Below are 15442 nucleotides of genomic sequence, written 5' to 3'. Positions count from 1 at the left end.
GGCCATGCACCATTGAAGCCAGAGTCTGTAAAGTTTTCATTCCAAACTCTACTGACTGCCTGTTTTACTGACTGCCCTCCTTCAGCCAGAATGGAGGAACTGAGGTGAACTTCTTACACACACATTTCAAGACAGATCCTCACAATCTTGTATGCATATCTCATAGGACACTGTGGCAATAGCATTAGAAAGATCAGCTTCAAGATTTTGTTGGAGGCCTCACTGGTCAAATTAAAGAATGACAATTTAGCTGAGCTGTAAGCGTAGCCTAATGATCTAAGAACCTCAATTAGCAAGTCAATTAATTTCACCGGATATAGGTTTAAACCGACAAAACACACTGTCTTTTCAAGTGTACGTTTCATGTGTAGACACTCAAGTAAGATACAGTACAGTAGAACATTTGATATTTTTTGCGATGAAGCTGTGGTCTAACTGCCAAGTGACAAATTAGTCATCTTGCATCAAGCTGACTCACATGACTGACTCAATTAAAATGGATTATTATTAATGACTTTCATATTATTCATTGGTATTATAACATTACATTACATAATCCATATAATATTATTCATATTATATCAGACTGTAGGAGGCATGACTTGTTTCAGCACACAGGTAGATCTACTGTCAGTATGTTTATGCTTTTTAAATTTTTTGTATAATATTTATTTATTCATTTGTTTGTTTATTTATTCACAGTAAAGATCAAGGTAAAAATGAAATACCCCTGTTGATACCGATGTTGTGGGGTGCAGCAACATTAGCTGCTATAGTGTGTGTGGAGAGGGGGAAAACCTGCACTCTTGAACTTCGATGGCACACGGTTGAAAACCACTTTACTGTATACTTTAAAGGTTAAAGCCAATGCAGCGTGTTGTGTTCTGTCATGTCATGTGACTCCACCAGTGCGAAAGAAATCTCCACTGCCATCTGAGAGTCAGCAAAGGACTGGGACACATGAACGCAAACTGTATCATGGTAATAATTCTAAATTATTTTAATAACTATACCTGTTAATGTTTTGTACAGTGCTTTCACCTGCATGATAAAACTGGATACTTGATTCCCATAATTGCCTAATTTGTGTTAGATCTCTTTTTGAGAGAAATCTGAATTAGTGTTTGTATTCTTTATGTGTTATAACCTGATAGAACAACTTCATCAAGATGAATGTCACACAAAATATTAATCCACGATCCTCTTGAATGTGTAAACTAGTCCCTGTCAGACTGTTGTTTTATAGCAACTTTTCTCTGTTGTTGCATTTTGATGTTGCTGCTTCTCTTGTGCCTCTTCCTGTGATGTTTTAATGCCTTCTGAGAACAACAGGTTCCTGCAAGTTAGTGCATAACAAATGTTTACTCCGCTTCAGTAAGGCTCTCTGCAACCTTTTCACGAAATGAAAACGTCATCAGCTGGCAGCTACAAAATGTCAAATCAGTGATGAAAGCTAAAGCCATGAAAGTCATTGTTGCTTGTACTTGTAAGACAGATACCATCTTGATAAAAAATGTGCTGATACTGAAATCCTACGTCATTATTCATAAAGGATTTTTGGGGAAAAAAGATCATAACTTCAGTCCTAAGGAAGATTTGTCATTCATAAAGAAACAGTATGAAAGTATTTTATAAAATGTCTCTTTTTGCTTCACAAGTAAAACCTTAATACATTTTATTTTTAAAAACAATGGCTTAACATTTGTCAGTTTGTCCTTTTTGTAGCTGTATAGACTATATGTTATAATTCCAGTTGTATTGTTAAGCTTATTTAGCTCGCTGTTAAACTGTGGAGGAGTGTGTGCATGGTTCACATCCTGGTGGAGAGGGGAAACATCAGAAGCCAATAGAAGAATTCTAATGGTTTCCGATGGGAAAAACTATTAAAACCATCACAACCCATTAGATCCTTCACATCACAGTCTATATTCACATGATGGTTTCCATTATTTCCATTAGTCACCTGCATACAAAAGATTACTGACATTTAAAAAGTCACAGCTACAGCCACAAAAAAATAAATTTCTGTTCTAGCATATTATAAATATACATAAAAATAGATTTTCTTTACACTTGGGTTTGGTTTGCTGTAACTTGAGTGACATGTAATAAAGCTTCCACTGCTGGTTAGTGTGCGTCTCTCTGGATAAGCATCCTGCAAATGCCAACAATGTAATCCCTAGTTGACACGTTTTATACAAGCTGCTGTATTTTAGACATTGAGACAGATGACACCAGATAAGGTTTGGATATATACAACATCTGGACAGGAAATGGGACCAGACTTTATTTAACCAGGTTAGTCCCATTGAGGTTTGGCAAAGACCACAGCATGAACAGCTGCAGACAAAACAAGCAACAGATAAACCAATACCCAAAACAGATAGTAATACAAAAACAGGGCTAAAAGTAGGATAAGAACTAAGTTAAGAAATAAGAATATAATTATGAAGGGAAACATTTACTGTAGAGTTTACAATGGTCTTGAATTCTGTCACAGATATCAGGAGCAGAAAACATGAAGGCTTTCTTTCCTATCTCTGTACATTAGGGACATGCAACAGATATACAGCACTGTATCTGTCATGTGATCTGAGATAATGATTACAAGATGAACGAAATACATTTGCAGAGATATGAAGTTTGCACAAAATAGCGTTAGTCAATGTTTTAAAGAAGTGCAGAACATTCAATCAGGAAGCCAAACTGGGAAAAGACCTCTTTATAACTTATGACTCTAAACTTCCTGAAGGAGAGTTCCACTCAAAGACTGAAGATTGCTGTCACTGAAAACCCCAGATGTTTGCACCACCAGGCAGGACGTCTAATAGGCAGGTTTGTCTCAAATGGGACACAAATGGAGTGGCCCTGAAGGTATTCATGAGAGTTTGTGCATGAAATAAGCCCCGTGGTTTGATACAACTGGAGAGCTCCACAGCTGAATGCACTCGCTTGTGAAGCCTCTTTGACCTCCCGTGTTCCCCGGGATGACCGAGCCCTCCTCCTGACTGGTTTACGACCTCCATGTCAGGGTTCAGAGAGGGGGCACCTTGAAGCGGCCGCCTGCAGGCCTGTCTGCTGTTCCTCTTCAGCGGCGGTTTGGGATTTGTGGAATGGGAAGTGCAGAGTTCCTGGACAGGATGTGGAGTCACTGCTGTAGTGTACAGCCCCCCCCCCCCCACACACACACACACACTGACACAGGAGCAGGCTGGCGGCTGCAAGAGTCCAGATCTGGAGAAGATAGGAAGCCCATTTTTGTCGTCTGGATAAACTCGCTGTCTCTGTCTGTCTCCCGGTTTATGAGTGCGAGGTGATCTAACCTGGGTAAGTCGGCTAAAGCGGGTTTGTTACACTTTTACTTGTGTATCGCATCATTACTCTGTAAATGAGTCCCACGCCAGTCCTTATGGTTTTTCCACAGTTTCTCGTCGCAAACGTTTTCCATGAACGCTGCTTCTCATAGATAAACTTCACACAAAATTCAACGTACTTTATGTAAAACTTGTAGTTGTATTGCAGCAGCTGTACGTTTCCTTTGTGCTGTGTAGACAGCCCAGGGGGTTGATGTTAACTTAATAACAGGGTGCTCTTACCCCTGTTTTGTTTGCCTGCCCAGACATGCAGGCTGGAGAGACTCCTGCACACAATTGAATATGAGTCTGATTTCACTATGAACTCTTTTCACCTTCACATTAACTGCCATATGCTCAGTACAATAGTAATTTTATGCATTATTAAATGTATTATTATCATCATGAATTTTGTATTTGGCCTCCTGCTCTCCACACAGACTCAGGTGATGACTCTCCTCTGGACTCTCCTGTCAGCCCTGCTGCTGGTTGCGACTGAGGCCGAACTTCTGAGCAGCCTTGAGGAAAATGAAAATGAAGTCCTGAAACGCACAGTGGGGGAGCTCACCAAGAGCCAGGCCAGTGACCGAGGAGACCCTCCATGCTATTAAAGATATTCTAGTGTTCAGTTGTCCATGTTAGAAATGTTCTTTTGGATGTGATGGCATGAAGTAAACTCAGTTTGTTGGTCTCTTCTGTTTCAGAATCAGGTGACTGAGAATGCCATCGGAAACCTTAGTGACAGTACACCGAGCCACACGCCGACCACATGTAAGTTTTTAGGCTTTTGCTTCGTTCTCTTTGCACTTGCCCTTCAGTTTCTCCTAAAATTGCCCCCTTTTTCTTTTACATTAGCAGCTGCCTTGACTACCACCGTCTCCTCGAGCTCCAGTCTTGCTCCGTGGTGTCCAGGACAACAGGTGATGCAGGAAAACAGCACAGGCTGTGGATGTCCACCTGGCTTGGTGAAGAACGGCGACAGCTGTACCTGCTCCGAGGGCTTTACTCTGGACGGAGGAGCAGGGTGTAAAGGTGAGGAGGTGCAGAATCTTCATTGAAGGTGCTGTGAGTAACATTGGAACTTCAATAGATCAGCACAAATAAGTGTAATTACTCTGCAGTTTGAATTATTTACAACCAATTTATTTGCAGAAATGTGTAAGTAAAAGGGCAAAGGAGAAATCATTTCTAACATGTTTATGCTCTACAGTAAGGCTGCCACTTGTCTCAACTATAATCTGCTTTCTTTACAATAATGATGCATTTGATATTTCAATGCAAAACTAAATATTATCCATCGGTACACCACATGTAGCTCCTTGGCAGCAGAAGCTGTTATACATGCTCATTTGCATACAGTGTCGTCAGTTCGATGCAGCGTATTATCTTCTCTCTGCTCGACAGATGTTGATGAGTGTGAAGGAGAGGGGCCAGGACTGTGTGGTCTCCATGCCAGCTGCACTAATACCCCCGGCTCTTACTCGTGTAGCTGTCGCCGTGGTTACCTGATGGGTACTGGAGGGTGCCAGGGTTCGTCAGCATCTGTGTGTGTGTGAGAGAGAGGATGTACTGTATGCGTGTGAGAGCATGCTGGAAGGAGAGTTTAAGAAATGATTATCTGTACCATGCAGCCTATGTGTGTGTGGTCATAATGCACGTGTGCCTCATGGGGTTTTACAGATGTAGACGAGTGTGCTCTGGCTGCAGTGACGGGCCTGCAGGCCTGTCAGGGGGACGCCGAATGCAGAAACACCCCTGGCTCCTTCACCTGTACGTGCCCTTTGGGATATGTAATGGCTCTAAATGGACAAAGCTGTGTAGGTGAGGCTGATGTTGGTATCTGGTGTGTATCATGTGGAATAAGGATGCACAATGAAAAACGTATGTTCAGAAGCATTTTAACTAGCATGCATACCTGTAGCAGTGATGGGGTAAAATGTCTCCCCCAAGGACTCTTTGACAGGATGTATGGGTGTTGTTGGTCGCTCAAACAACACACCAGCCTACATACAAACTAATCATTAACTCAATGTAAAACAGCAATGTACAAAAAAAGCATATTTATGGCAAAACACAGGTTGAGATACTTTGAAATAACCCTGAATTACTTGGAGAGGTCTAAAGGGTGATCATAACAGTGACCTCTGTAACATTGCCATGCTGTATAATCCATACATATCTGTCAAATGAAAGCCTCCTATTTATAGTCCTTGGTTTCTCTCCTCTGCAGATGTGGATGAGTGCAGCTTTGAGGAGCAGTGTCGTCGTGAGCTGGGAAACGTGTGTGTGAACACTCCTGGAAGCTTTGTGTGCCAGTGCCAGCCGGGCTTCAGAGCAGAGGCCCCCGCCTGTGTTGGTAAGTCTGCCATTAAGCTCCACCACAGCTGGATAACAGCGATGTCCAGATTTGATCTTGTGTTGTGAGTTTCTCATATTTCGCTTGGGTTGCCCCTCCAGACTTAATAACTCCTGCTGACAGGGAGGGCTTTGCAGGAATAGAGAGCTTCAACCTGCTGCTTCGCTGCTTGCTTGCTTTGTTACTCTTTGTTTTTGTTCCCCCTCTTTCACCTTTTCTTTAATGACTAATTTCCTCTCTTGTCCTCTTAAATATTCCCAATCCTCTATTTTTTTCTTCTCTGTGACTCTCCTGCACTTCTGGTCTCAGGTCCTGTGTGTCCAGACTACACCGTGTGCCAAGGTATGATGTGCTTTCCATGCTTAACACATGCTGCTTGCTTTTTGAGGGTTTAAATTGTCATGGTAACAACCAAATCATAAGCAAAGTTTGTTTGTGTTATTTCATAAAAGCTTCTTGTAATATATTGTTATTTTTTACCCATACTTTACAACTAATTCCACATTACCAATTCTTTAAAACTGCTGCATGAAAGTAATGGCCGTGGTGTTGGACAAAGGGAAATCGAAGATCTGGGAAAAGAATATATTGTCTTAAATTAATACAACAGCTTCCCATAGTGTTGCAGGAACAACATTTTAATGACTTATGCCTAATAAGGACTTGATTTGGGGTTTTTGGTGACATGAGAATAACTCTGTTGCCCGTAGTCAAATTAGGGGGGTGCATTGCACAGACAATAGTTGATTTTTAATCTGCAATAAAATGTTTCATTGCAAATGATGTCAGAACTATAAGTGAATGAAAAAGTCAGATACTGTATGAATGTAGCATTCTTCTTCTCTGTCCCTCGTCTCTGTCCCAGACGTGGACGAATGTGCGGAGAGTCCTGCGTTGTGTGACGGTCAGGGTGTGTGTGAGAACACGCTTGGGAGCTACAAGTGTGTTTGTCGACCAGGTTACCGGGGAAACGGCACACACTGCGAAGGTAAGCAATTAGTGCTGACGTCCCTCCGTGGAAAGCTCTGTTTCCTGTAGACGGGGTCAGCTTCCTTGTGTGCGCGTGCTTTAATGCTTGCTGTTATGCCTTCCATTAAAATCATCCTGAGTGGCAGAATAGTTTTCATTGAATAGAAATGAACTGAGTTTTAACAACATCTGCGTGTCCTCTCTCTCTTTCCAGACGAGAATGAGTGTGCATCAGGTGGTCACGGGTGTGACACCAACGCTCGTTGTGGCAACATCATTGGCTCTTATTTCTGCCAATGCTACCAGGGTTTCAATGGAGATGGACACTCTTGTTTTGGTGGGTAAGCAGTGTGTGTGTGTGTTTTCCATATGTGCACACCACTTATGGTGCTCAGTATCACTAAGTGTCCGCCAGTGATACTGTGTCATGCAAACAATACTTGCGTGTGCCAGCAGCACTTGGGCACACAGCACTCACCAGACATCAGTCCCTCAGTATTGTCCTTGTTCACAGACATTGATGAGTGTGTTGTGAATAACGGCCTCTGTGAACACAACTGCTCCAACGAACTGGGAGGGTACAGCTGCCAGTGTGCCTCAGGCTACCAGCTGAACCAGGATGGACACAACTGCACAGGTAAAACACAGCTTGGGACGAGGCTGTTAATCCCTCGACACCAACTGCAAACACAAGTTTATCCTGGATCCTTGATTCACACTTAAACTACTAAATAATTAAAACCACTATGTTTATTTGCTTGTTAGCTGTCTTGCCGTGAGTTAGACGAGAAAATGGATACCGCTATCACTATATATGAAGCTAGAACCAGGAGACTGTTAGCTTAGCTTAGCTCAGCGGTAAGACTCAAATCAGGGGGAAACAGCTAGCACATAACATGTTGATTAGTGAGCTTTAGAGGTGCTGGCAGGCAGATTCTTCTATCTTAAGACAGAGTCAGGATGGTTTCTCCCTGCTGCTTTCAGTCTTAAAGCGAAACTAAGCTAACAGTCTCAAAAACTCAAGCTTTATACTCAATGTACAAACATGAGAGTTGTATCGATCTTCTCACCTTACTCTCGAAGAAAGCGAAGGAACATATTTCCAAAAATGTTTAAGTATTCCTTCAACTTATTCCAGTGGCAAGAAGTTACTGTATTAATGTAGATTAGCCACAACATGGAAAGCGTATTAAAAATAGCATTTACTTTAAAGGTACCCTGTGGAGTATTTGACCACTAGTAGTGCTATGGAGCAATGTTTTTATTATGGCGTCCCAGTTTTGTTTGTGTCTTGTGTTGATTCACAGTTGGCGGCAGCAGCATGCCAGGAGACAGGAGGAGTAAAGGCAGGAAAAAGAAGACTGCTAGCTTATCTAAACATAAATGTGAACAATGGAAGTTAAAAAACAAACAGATCGGCTTTGCAAATGTCTTGTGAGGAAGGAAATGGATGCAACGCATTTGTTAGGCCTCAAGGATACACATAATGTGTTTAGGTGAGAAACAAAGGATATAAACATAAAACTCTGCAGGGTACCTTTTGTGTGTCTAATTGAAATTACTTTTGGTGCGTGTGAAAGAATTTACAGACTGTGTCTGCTTACAAAATGAGTTGTAATCCCCAATTTTCACCAAGGTGAAGGGAAGTTCCAAGTCATCCTGCTGTTAGTCAGTAGAGGGCACCAAAGGGATCGTCTCTCCCTGGACCAGTATTTCCTCATCAAAAGCCAAAGCCGGTTTTGGTCCCTTGATCCAAACAAGCTGCCTCTTATTAACTTTTCCTCTGTTGCAAAGCCCCTCTCCCCCGGCCCTACACGCTTGTTGAAACAAGTGCCAAAATGAATTGCAAGTCTGAATGTGCCCTTACATGGAGTCGTGTTTTAAAAGAGTTAACTAAATGTCTCTGATCCCCCAGATGTGGATGAGTGTTTGGCACTGAATGGGACCTGTGAGCACATTTGCGTCAACACTCAGGGATCTTTCCAGTGTTCCTGCAGGCCCGGCTACCAGCTGCACATCGATGGCCACACCTGTGTGGGTCAGTCACTTCACTTCGCTGTTTACCTGCTCATTTCAGTCATTTAAGCAGGCTGATTTACCAGCGTGCGGCAGAGATGAAAACTGCTATGAATATGTTATCTCACTTTCTCATTTTGTGTGTGTGCATCTTTTCTGCCCAGACATAAGTGGATGTCCTGAGGGCACATTTTGGAGGATTAATGAGATGAGAAAGCCTTTCACAGCAGAGATAAGGGTGTCCAAAAAAATATGTTTACCATGTCTCTGTATGTGTTTGTCTGTGTGTGTGTGCTCAGACATTGATGAATGTAAACTCCAGAATGGTGGCTGCTCTCACACCTGCAGCAACGCTCCAGGAGGACAGATTTGCCACTGCCCTCCTCCTCTGCTGCTCGACATAGACAACCTCACCTGCAGCAGTACGTTTCTCATCACGGTGTTGACGTCACATTATTTTGAGTAAAATGAGGTTGAGTAATATGAAGTTATATAAGAATTGCACCTATTTTAAATTTAAGACTTCACAAATAGAAAGCCAGACTGTGGTCTTATTACTTAAATTCTTGTTTTCCACGATCAGGTTGTTGTTGCCCCAGACAGTTTTTAAAAAATGGTCCTTACTACTTTAGGACGCATATGACAGTCCCTGGGTATACCTATCTATATCTTATTATCAGATAATATGAAATAGTAGATGTTTAATAGCCTACAAACAATAGCTTTAACAAATTATTTATATCAACTGCATGTTTCTAAGAGGAATACTTTTTGTTTGAGGATTTTATGATATGATCGGTCATTTTAAAACTCCAGTTTAACCAAGATTAGTGCTGCAACTAATAATTATTGTCATTAAAATGCCCATCATGATTTCCCAAAGCTCAAATAAGTGAGAGAATTGCAGCAAATTTCACAATTTAGAAGCTGGAATGAAGGAGTTTTGGGCATTCTTGCTTGAAAATGATGATGATGATGATGATGATGAAAGCAATCAATCTTTTCTGCTCTGCCCAAAACATTGTTATAATCTGTAAATGTTAAAGAAATTTTTATTTATATTTATATTTATTTTTCACCTGAACAGATGTTACATCTTGTCAGCGGAGAAATGGTGGTTGCGACCACATATGTACTGTGAGGGCTGAGGGTCAGGTCCAGTGTGTCTGTCGAGCAGGCTGGCAGTTGGGTGAGGACCTGAGGAGCTGCGTGGGTGAGACTTCATTTACACTCCTCACACTGCCGCCGCCTTTGCTGATGAGTTGCTCTGTTCTGATGACACTGAGGGTTCTGGTGGTAGACATTTAGTCTTGCAAAGTTTTGACCCAGAATTTAAGCTGTATGAAGTACATATAATGTAAACGTTTCTTGCTGTAGTCAAAACAGTAAAGAGCTGGAATGGTTTAAATTGTCAATCATCTTCTCATCCATTTCACACTTTCCAGACTGAAGGTGTTCAGAAATCACATCTTTTCACATCGATTGGCTGATGACTGTGCACAGTTCAGCTGTGGCCAAATTTTCTTGGATGATAAACTTGTTCCTCGTGCACACAGCCAAGTTTCCCTGGTCACTCATTTGCCCAGGACGAAATGAACATTGTTGTTGTTTTGAAATGTCCGCCTGTTGAACTGTCCCGCTGTCTTTTGTTATAAGATGTGAACGAGTGCGGGGACTTCACAAACGGAGGCTGTGGGCAGCTCTGTGAGAACCATCCTGGTGGGTTCAAGTGCACCTGCAGGGAAGGGTATAAAGTACAAACTGATGACCTCACCAAGTGCCAGCGTGAGTCAAACATCAAACATCTAATATGTCGATCATGATGGACCTTGCAAACAGCAGTATTAGCAAAAGGAACTGAAAGGGGTTAAAATATGAAATTATGCCTATTAACTTCTCTTCCTTTCCAGCTGTGTGTGACCCTCCCTGTCAGAACTACGGAGTGTGTGTGGCCCCAAACAGCTGTGACTGCCCTCCAGGCTACCCTGGATTAGGCTGCTCAGGTACAAACCTGGACTGTTGTACATGGATAATTGTTAATATCACAGTTATTGGCCTTTTAGTGACACTTAAACAACTGAATCAGATTATTCTGGTGAAATTAGTCTCAATGCTGTACATTACCATTGTCATGATGCGCCATCATCACAGGACCGAGGGTATAAAATATCATTCTTGCCCACAGATAAACAGAGAAATTGTTTTAAAGTTAAAGTTTCAGTTATGTACCCTGCAATTTAATCTAATCTATCTATCCATGAACATTTTACATGTGATATTCATGTAACCTATGAGCAGTTCATGGATGTTCTACATGGTGCTAGAATCCTGCAGACACAAAAGGTGAAGGAAAGCACTGCAGAAGTTTTCTTTAAAGCCTGCAGGTTTCATTTGTGTCTGTGATGTTGTTGACAAAAGCTAGGTAGGACATGTCGTTGTTTAAAGATTGTGATTTAATTGTAATTTGTTATAAGGGAGAGCTGATTGGGAGTCAGTATAATGGTGCAACATTGCTGCAAGAAATGAATGCATGAAATCCATGTTGGTTGTGTGTTTCAGCCATGTGCTCGCCGCCCTGTGCCCACGGAGGTACCTGTATGCGCTGGAACAAGTGTCTGTGTCCTCCTGGCTGGACCGGAGCGGGCTGCCACACAGGTACTTCACCTCTGACCTGTACAAGCAAGCACTGTAGAGACAGTGTCTTTAAACGCGGGCCGATCGGTGTTGTATTGAGTAAACACAGACAGTGCTAAAAACCACTGTTGCATAAGCAATTACAAGATGGTCCCATATTTTCATCTTTTGAGGAGAAAATGCTCATGTCTTCTGGATGAAAATGTGATTTTCTGTACTCTGCTAAGTGCTATTTTATGGTCACCAACTCTATGAGTATGTGAGGTGCTGTAGGTCTTTAGTTTTTTTTTTAGTAGTCTTCATAATGTGCCACTCTTCTGTGTTTTTATGACAAACTTTGTTTAAAACACCAAACTTCTCTTACACTTCTCTTACAGTGTAAATTAATTTCCTTTTATCTGTCACCATTTTCATCTCTACGCTATTACCGTGCTTTAACTTTTCTTCATGGCTCTCTCAGCGGTGTGTGAGTTGCCCTGTGCTAATGGTGGTCGCTGTGTGGGGCCTGATACCTGCCAGTGTGCCTCTGACTACACTGGCCACCAGTGCCTCTTGCGTGAGTAATAAAAACCACCGACACATCTGGCATCAGTTACAGCAGGCATGCAGGTACTTCTGGAGGGTAGCAAGATGTTATTTCTACCCCCTGCCTCCATGTTTATTAGCAGCACTGCCTGGTTGAATATGGGTTAAAAATCATGATGTTTAGACTACCCATGTTACCTCCAAGTGTCATTTTCCTACATAGACTTACCTCTATTTTCATGTGTGCGTATTTTGCAGCCCTGTGCACTCCTGCCTGTCAAAACGGGGGAAGATGTGTTGATGTCAACAAATGCACATGTGTTGGTGGATGGCAAGGAGCTCGTTGCCAGATAGGTGAGATTACACTCGCTGTATCTGCATCTATCCATTATTATATAATTGAAATATTACAGTCAGAATGCATTTTACATACAGGACCCATGTTTAACCTATGTTAAGGAACATAATTATCAATAACAAATGCAAAAGTAAAAGTCGTGAGAATTCTTTCCTACTTGTGCTAATTTATGCAAAACAGAAAACACAATGAATAAATAAGACCACATGACTTGTGTGGTTTTTAATTTGATAAAGTGCTGAATTTGTTCTCGGCTCCCAGCACCCTTTACACTCCCAGCACCCTCGACACAGCGAGTTTAATTTGCTTCCATCAGGATGGAGCTTTTACCTCCCTAGAGGAGGCACTGACTGGTATATGAGGTCTTTTATTCCTGCAGCTATCAGGCTTTTTAAGCAAAATGTGAGTTGGGTTGTTACCAGCTGTGGATGGAGCAGGGTTTTCCCTGGTTTCTGGCTTCTTTTTTTCGTCGTTGTTTTCCATAGATGGTTTTGGTGACAAGTGACAATGATGGTAGTAATGTTTGCATTAACCTATTATTGACTGCTGTCTGTAAGCCAGCAAATGCTGGATTTACAGCCTATATAATAATGTTCAACACCACAGTTTATAGTGTAGTCACTAGTCATTAACTCAAAATTATTTTTAAGCCTTAAAATGGGGATATGGAATAGTCTATAACCAAAGAGAATTACTTCCCTTACCAAGGTCACGATACTCACAAAACAAACACAGTCACTGTTTGCTCTAACTACTAATTCATACTGATGTCCCAGTTCAAATAAAAGCCAAACAACAGAGTAGTAGATATTCTATGAATGTCTAACATAAACTTCACTGTATGATGGCTTTTAAAGGTGAGTGAGAAGGCCATGTTGTAGACATCAGCTGTACTGAGTTAGATTACTGTGGAGTCCATTGCTGTTTTCTCGTTTCTGTCTCCCTCAGAGCCTGTTCAGTGTCAGAAACCCTGTAAGAACGGTGGAATGTGTGTGGGCCTCAACAGATGCCGCTGTACCAAAGGATTTACTGGAAGTTTCTGTGAAACTGGTTAGTCTTTGTGTGTGTGTGTGTGTGTGTGTGTGTGTGTGTGTGTGTGTGTGTGTGAAAGTCCTCTCTTTGCCTTCACTTTGCATTAAGACTCTTGCTGTGTGCTGTGTCTGCAGCAGTGACCACCCCCTGTGTGCCGCCCTGCCAACACGGGGCCACCTGCAGTCCCCACAACACTTGTACCTGTCCAGAGGGCACAGCAGGCCTGCGCTGTGAGAGACTGTAAGTGTGAACAGAGTCACAAATAACACCAGCCTTTCTGTAATATGCAGTCTGTATACTGCTCATTACGGGTCTGCTTCAGTGAAGCTTTCTTCTACTCAAGCGCATCAAATCAATAGTGTACAACTTACTAAAGACCTTATGTAGTCTACATAATTACATTATGAAGTGAAAAACTAGTCTCAGTATTTCTGGTGCTCTGCTTAGTGTTAACCGTGTTGCGACATGCATCAGGCCTTCAGATGAACAGACAAAGCTTGCTAACATATATGGGAGTACACCCATTGTTTTCCACATCGTGTCAATCTGAAAACCAATGATACTGCTTTACTGAGTGTCTGTTATGTGATAACTATTTCAACCTGCGGATACATACTATAGCTGTCATGTGGTTAAAATTATTATTATTATTTATTCTCATGGATGTGTGTTTGTTTGTGTGTGTGTTGTAGGACGTGCCCAGTGGTCACCACGGTGGTCAGTATGGCTCGAGCTGTAAGAAAGGCGTTCAGGGAGAGTTATGTGGACCGCTGTGGACCCCTGGGAGTTCAGCTCTGCACTAAATACAGGTTACCAGTTTTCTTACTACATCCTCTAGATCCGGATTAAGTAGTTCATGAAGTTGTTGTTATCAGTTTTTGAGTGGCAGATGGGTGGAGATTTATCACAGAACTGTTTAGTGTCAGTCATAAACCGGTCACCTACTCTTATGTACAGTATGTATTTACTTAAATTGATACTTAGATATTTTAAACATGCCATAAAAGTATTGGACCATAATTCTAACACATGTAAAGGTTAAGTTAGATCGAAGTATTTATGTATATATATATTACAAAATTATAATACAAAATATCAAAGCTGTGTCTGCTTTGTGGTGGTTTCCAGGATAAACCAGGCACGTGTGTACCTGCAGGCCTACAGGGTGGGCTACAAAATCCAGTGTCCAGAGAGGAAGGGCAGATGAGCAATGTTGTAAACAGGCTCCTTGTCATGAGGAAACATCACCCCATAGACAACAATCTTGGGCAACATTACGAGGCAACACACAAGAACTGAAATGAGACGAGCTGTAAATGTAACTGAGTCAGTGAGGAGGTGTTGTGGCTTCCCTGAGAGCAGTTTCTCCCTTAAATCGAGCCTCTATGTTGAAATAAAAAGGGGACGGGGCTGTATCACAAAGACTGTTTAATTGATCTGTGACGTACATTTATCTTTAAATACATTTTGTACACAATCATATGTTTACATTTCATGAGACTTAGTGTTTAAGATGTACAATGGTTTCATTATGTGTCATGTTTGTATGTGGCAGCTGAAAGTTATTAAATGTTGAATTTCTTTTGTCTTTTTACAAAATGATGTCAATATTGTGAACATTCTTTTCAGTCTGTGAACTCAATGATTGTCTAATTATAATAACTGCCAGTGTAAGGTCCTACTCAAAGAGTTCACTTCAAGGATTATTCCCGATAAAACTGTCACACAAACAAATTTACACAATTTTGAGGTTGATATCTTAGATTTTAAACTAGAATTACTGTTGGAATTCACGACAGAAACATCTAACAAAGCTGTAATCATATCACTAAACAACTCACAATGGCTGTTCTTTGTCTACTTTTGTTTATTAGGTTCAGTTGGAACTGAGATAACGGCTGTGTAGTACTGATATCTGCCCTCTTATCCAGCACACAGAGGTTTATGAGCTTGTTTATATTCCTGTCAAACTTTAATAAAAAGCAGGTTTTGGCCAACATGTCCTCCTCCAAGGTTAAATAAATGTTTTCATTCACAGCTAAATGACTGTTGAAATGAAAATCTATATACATACAGACCTATCAGTGACAATACAGTAAGTATACTCTTTGTCATTGCTTTTAAGCTCCACTAATATCTTTTTTAAATTAACGATGAATCACATGGAAACACAACTTGAAAAAAGCTGCTCACGTTGAG

The 15442-nt window shown here is 41.4% G+C and overlaps 1 protein-coding gene and 1 long non-coding RNA gene across 2 annotated transcripts; both read left to right on the top strand.

Annotated features, from left to right (window-relative positions):
* Positions 1-3283: 3283 nt before the first annotated feature.
* LOC139287270 (uncharacterized) lies at positions 3284-4281 on the top strand. The gene is made up of 4 exons (XR_011597416.1): positions 3284-3327; positions 3794-3931; positions 4058-4124; positions 4209-4281. It is a non-coding gene; the product is annotated as an uncharacterized lncRNA (long non-coding RNA).
* A 22-nt stretch (positions 4282-4303) lies between these two features.
* LOC139287734 (latent-transforming growth factor beta-binding protein 4) lies at positions 4304-15202 on the top strand (the record flags this gene model as incomplete). Its single annotated transcript, XM_070908900.1, has 19 exons — positions 4304-4385; positions 4758-4883; positions 5034-5174; positions 5584-5709; positions 6575-6697; positions 6893-7015; positions 7193-7315; positions 8594-8716; positions 8994-9116; positions 9782-9907; positions 10351-10479; positions 10605-10697; positions 11254-11349; positions 11789-11884; positions 12112-12207; positions 13160-13261; positions 13378-13483; positions 13936-14052; positions 14372-15202. Coding segments are annotated over 19 exons (2130 nt in total), but the record flags the coding sequence as incomplete, so codon positions are not given.
* Between the last annotated feature and the right edge of the window lie 240 nt (positions 15203-15442).

Source organism: Enoplosus armatus, chromosome 7 (assembly GCF_043641665.1).
Source record: "Enoplosus armatus isolate fEnoArm2 chromosome 7, fEnoArm2.hap1, whole genome shotgun sequence".
Lineage (NCBI taxonomy): Eukaryota > Metazoa > Chordata > Actinopteri > Centrarchiformes > Enoplosidae > Enoplosus > Enoplosus armatus.
The sequence above is the reverse complement of the archived record's forward strand: the minus strand, read 5'-3'. Positions and strand labels throughout refer to the sequence as shown.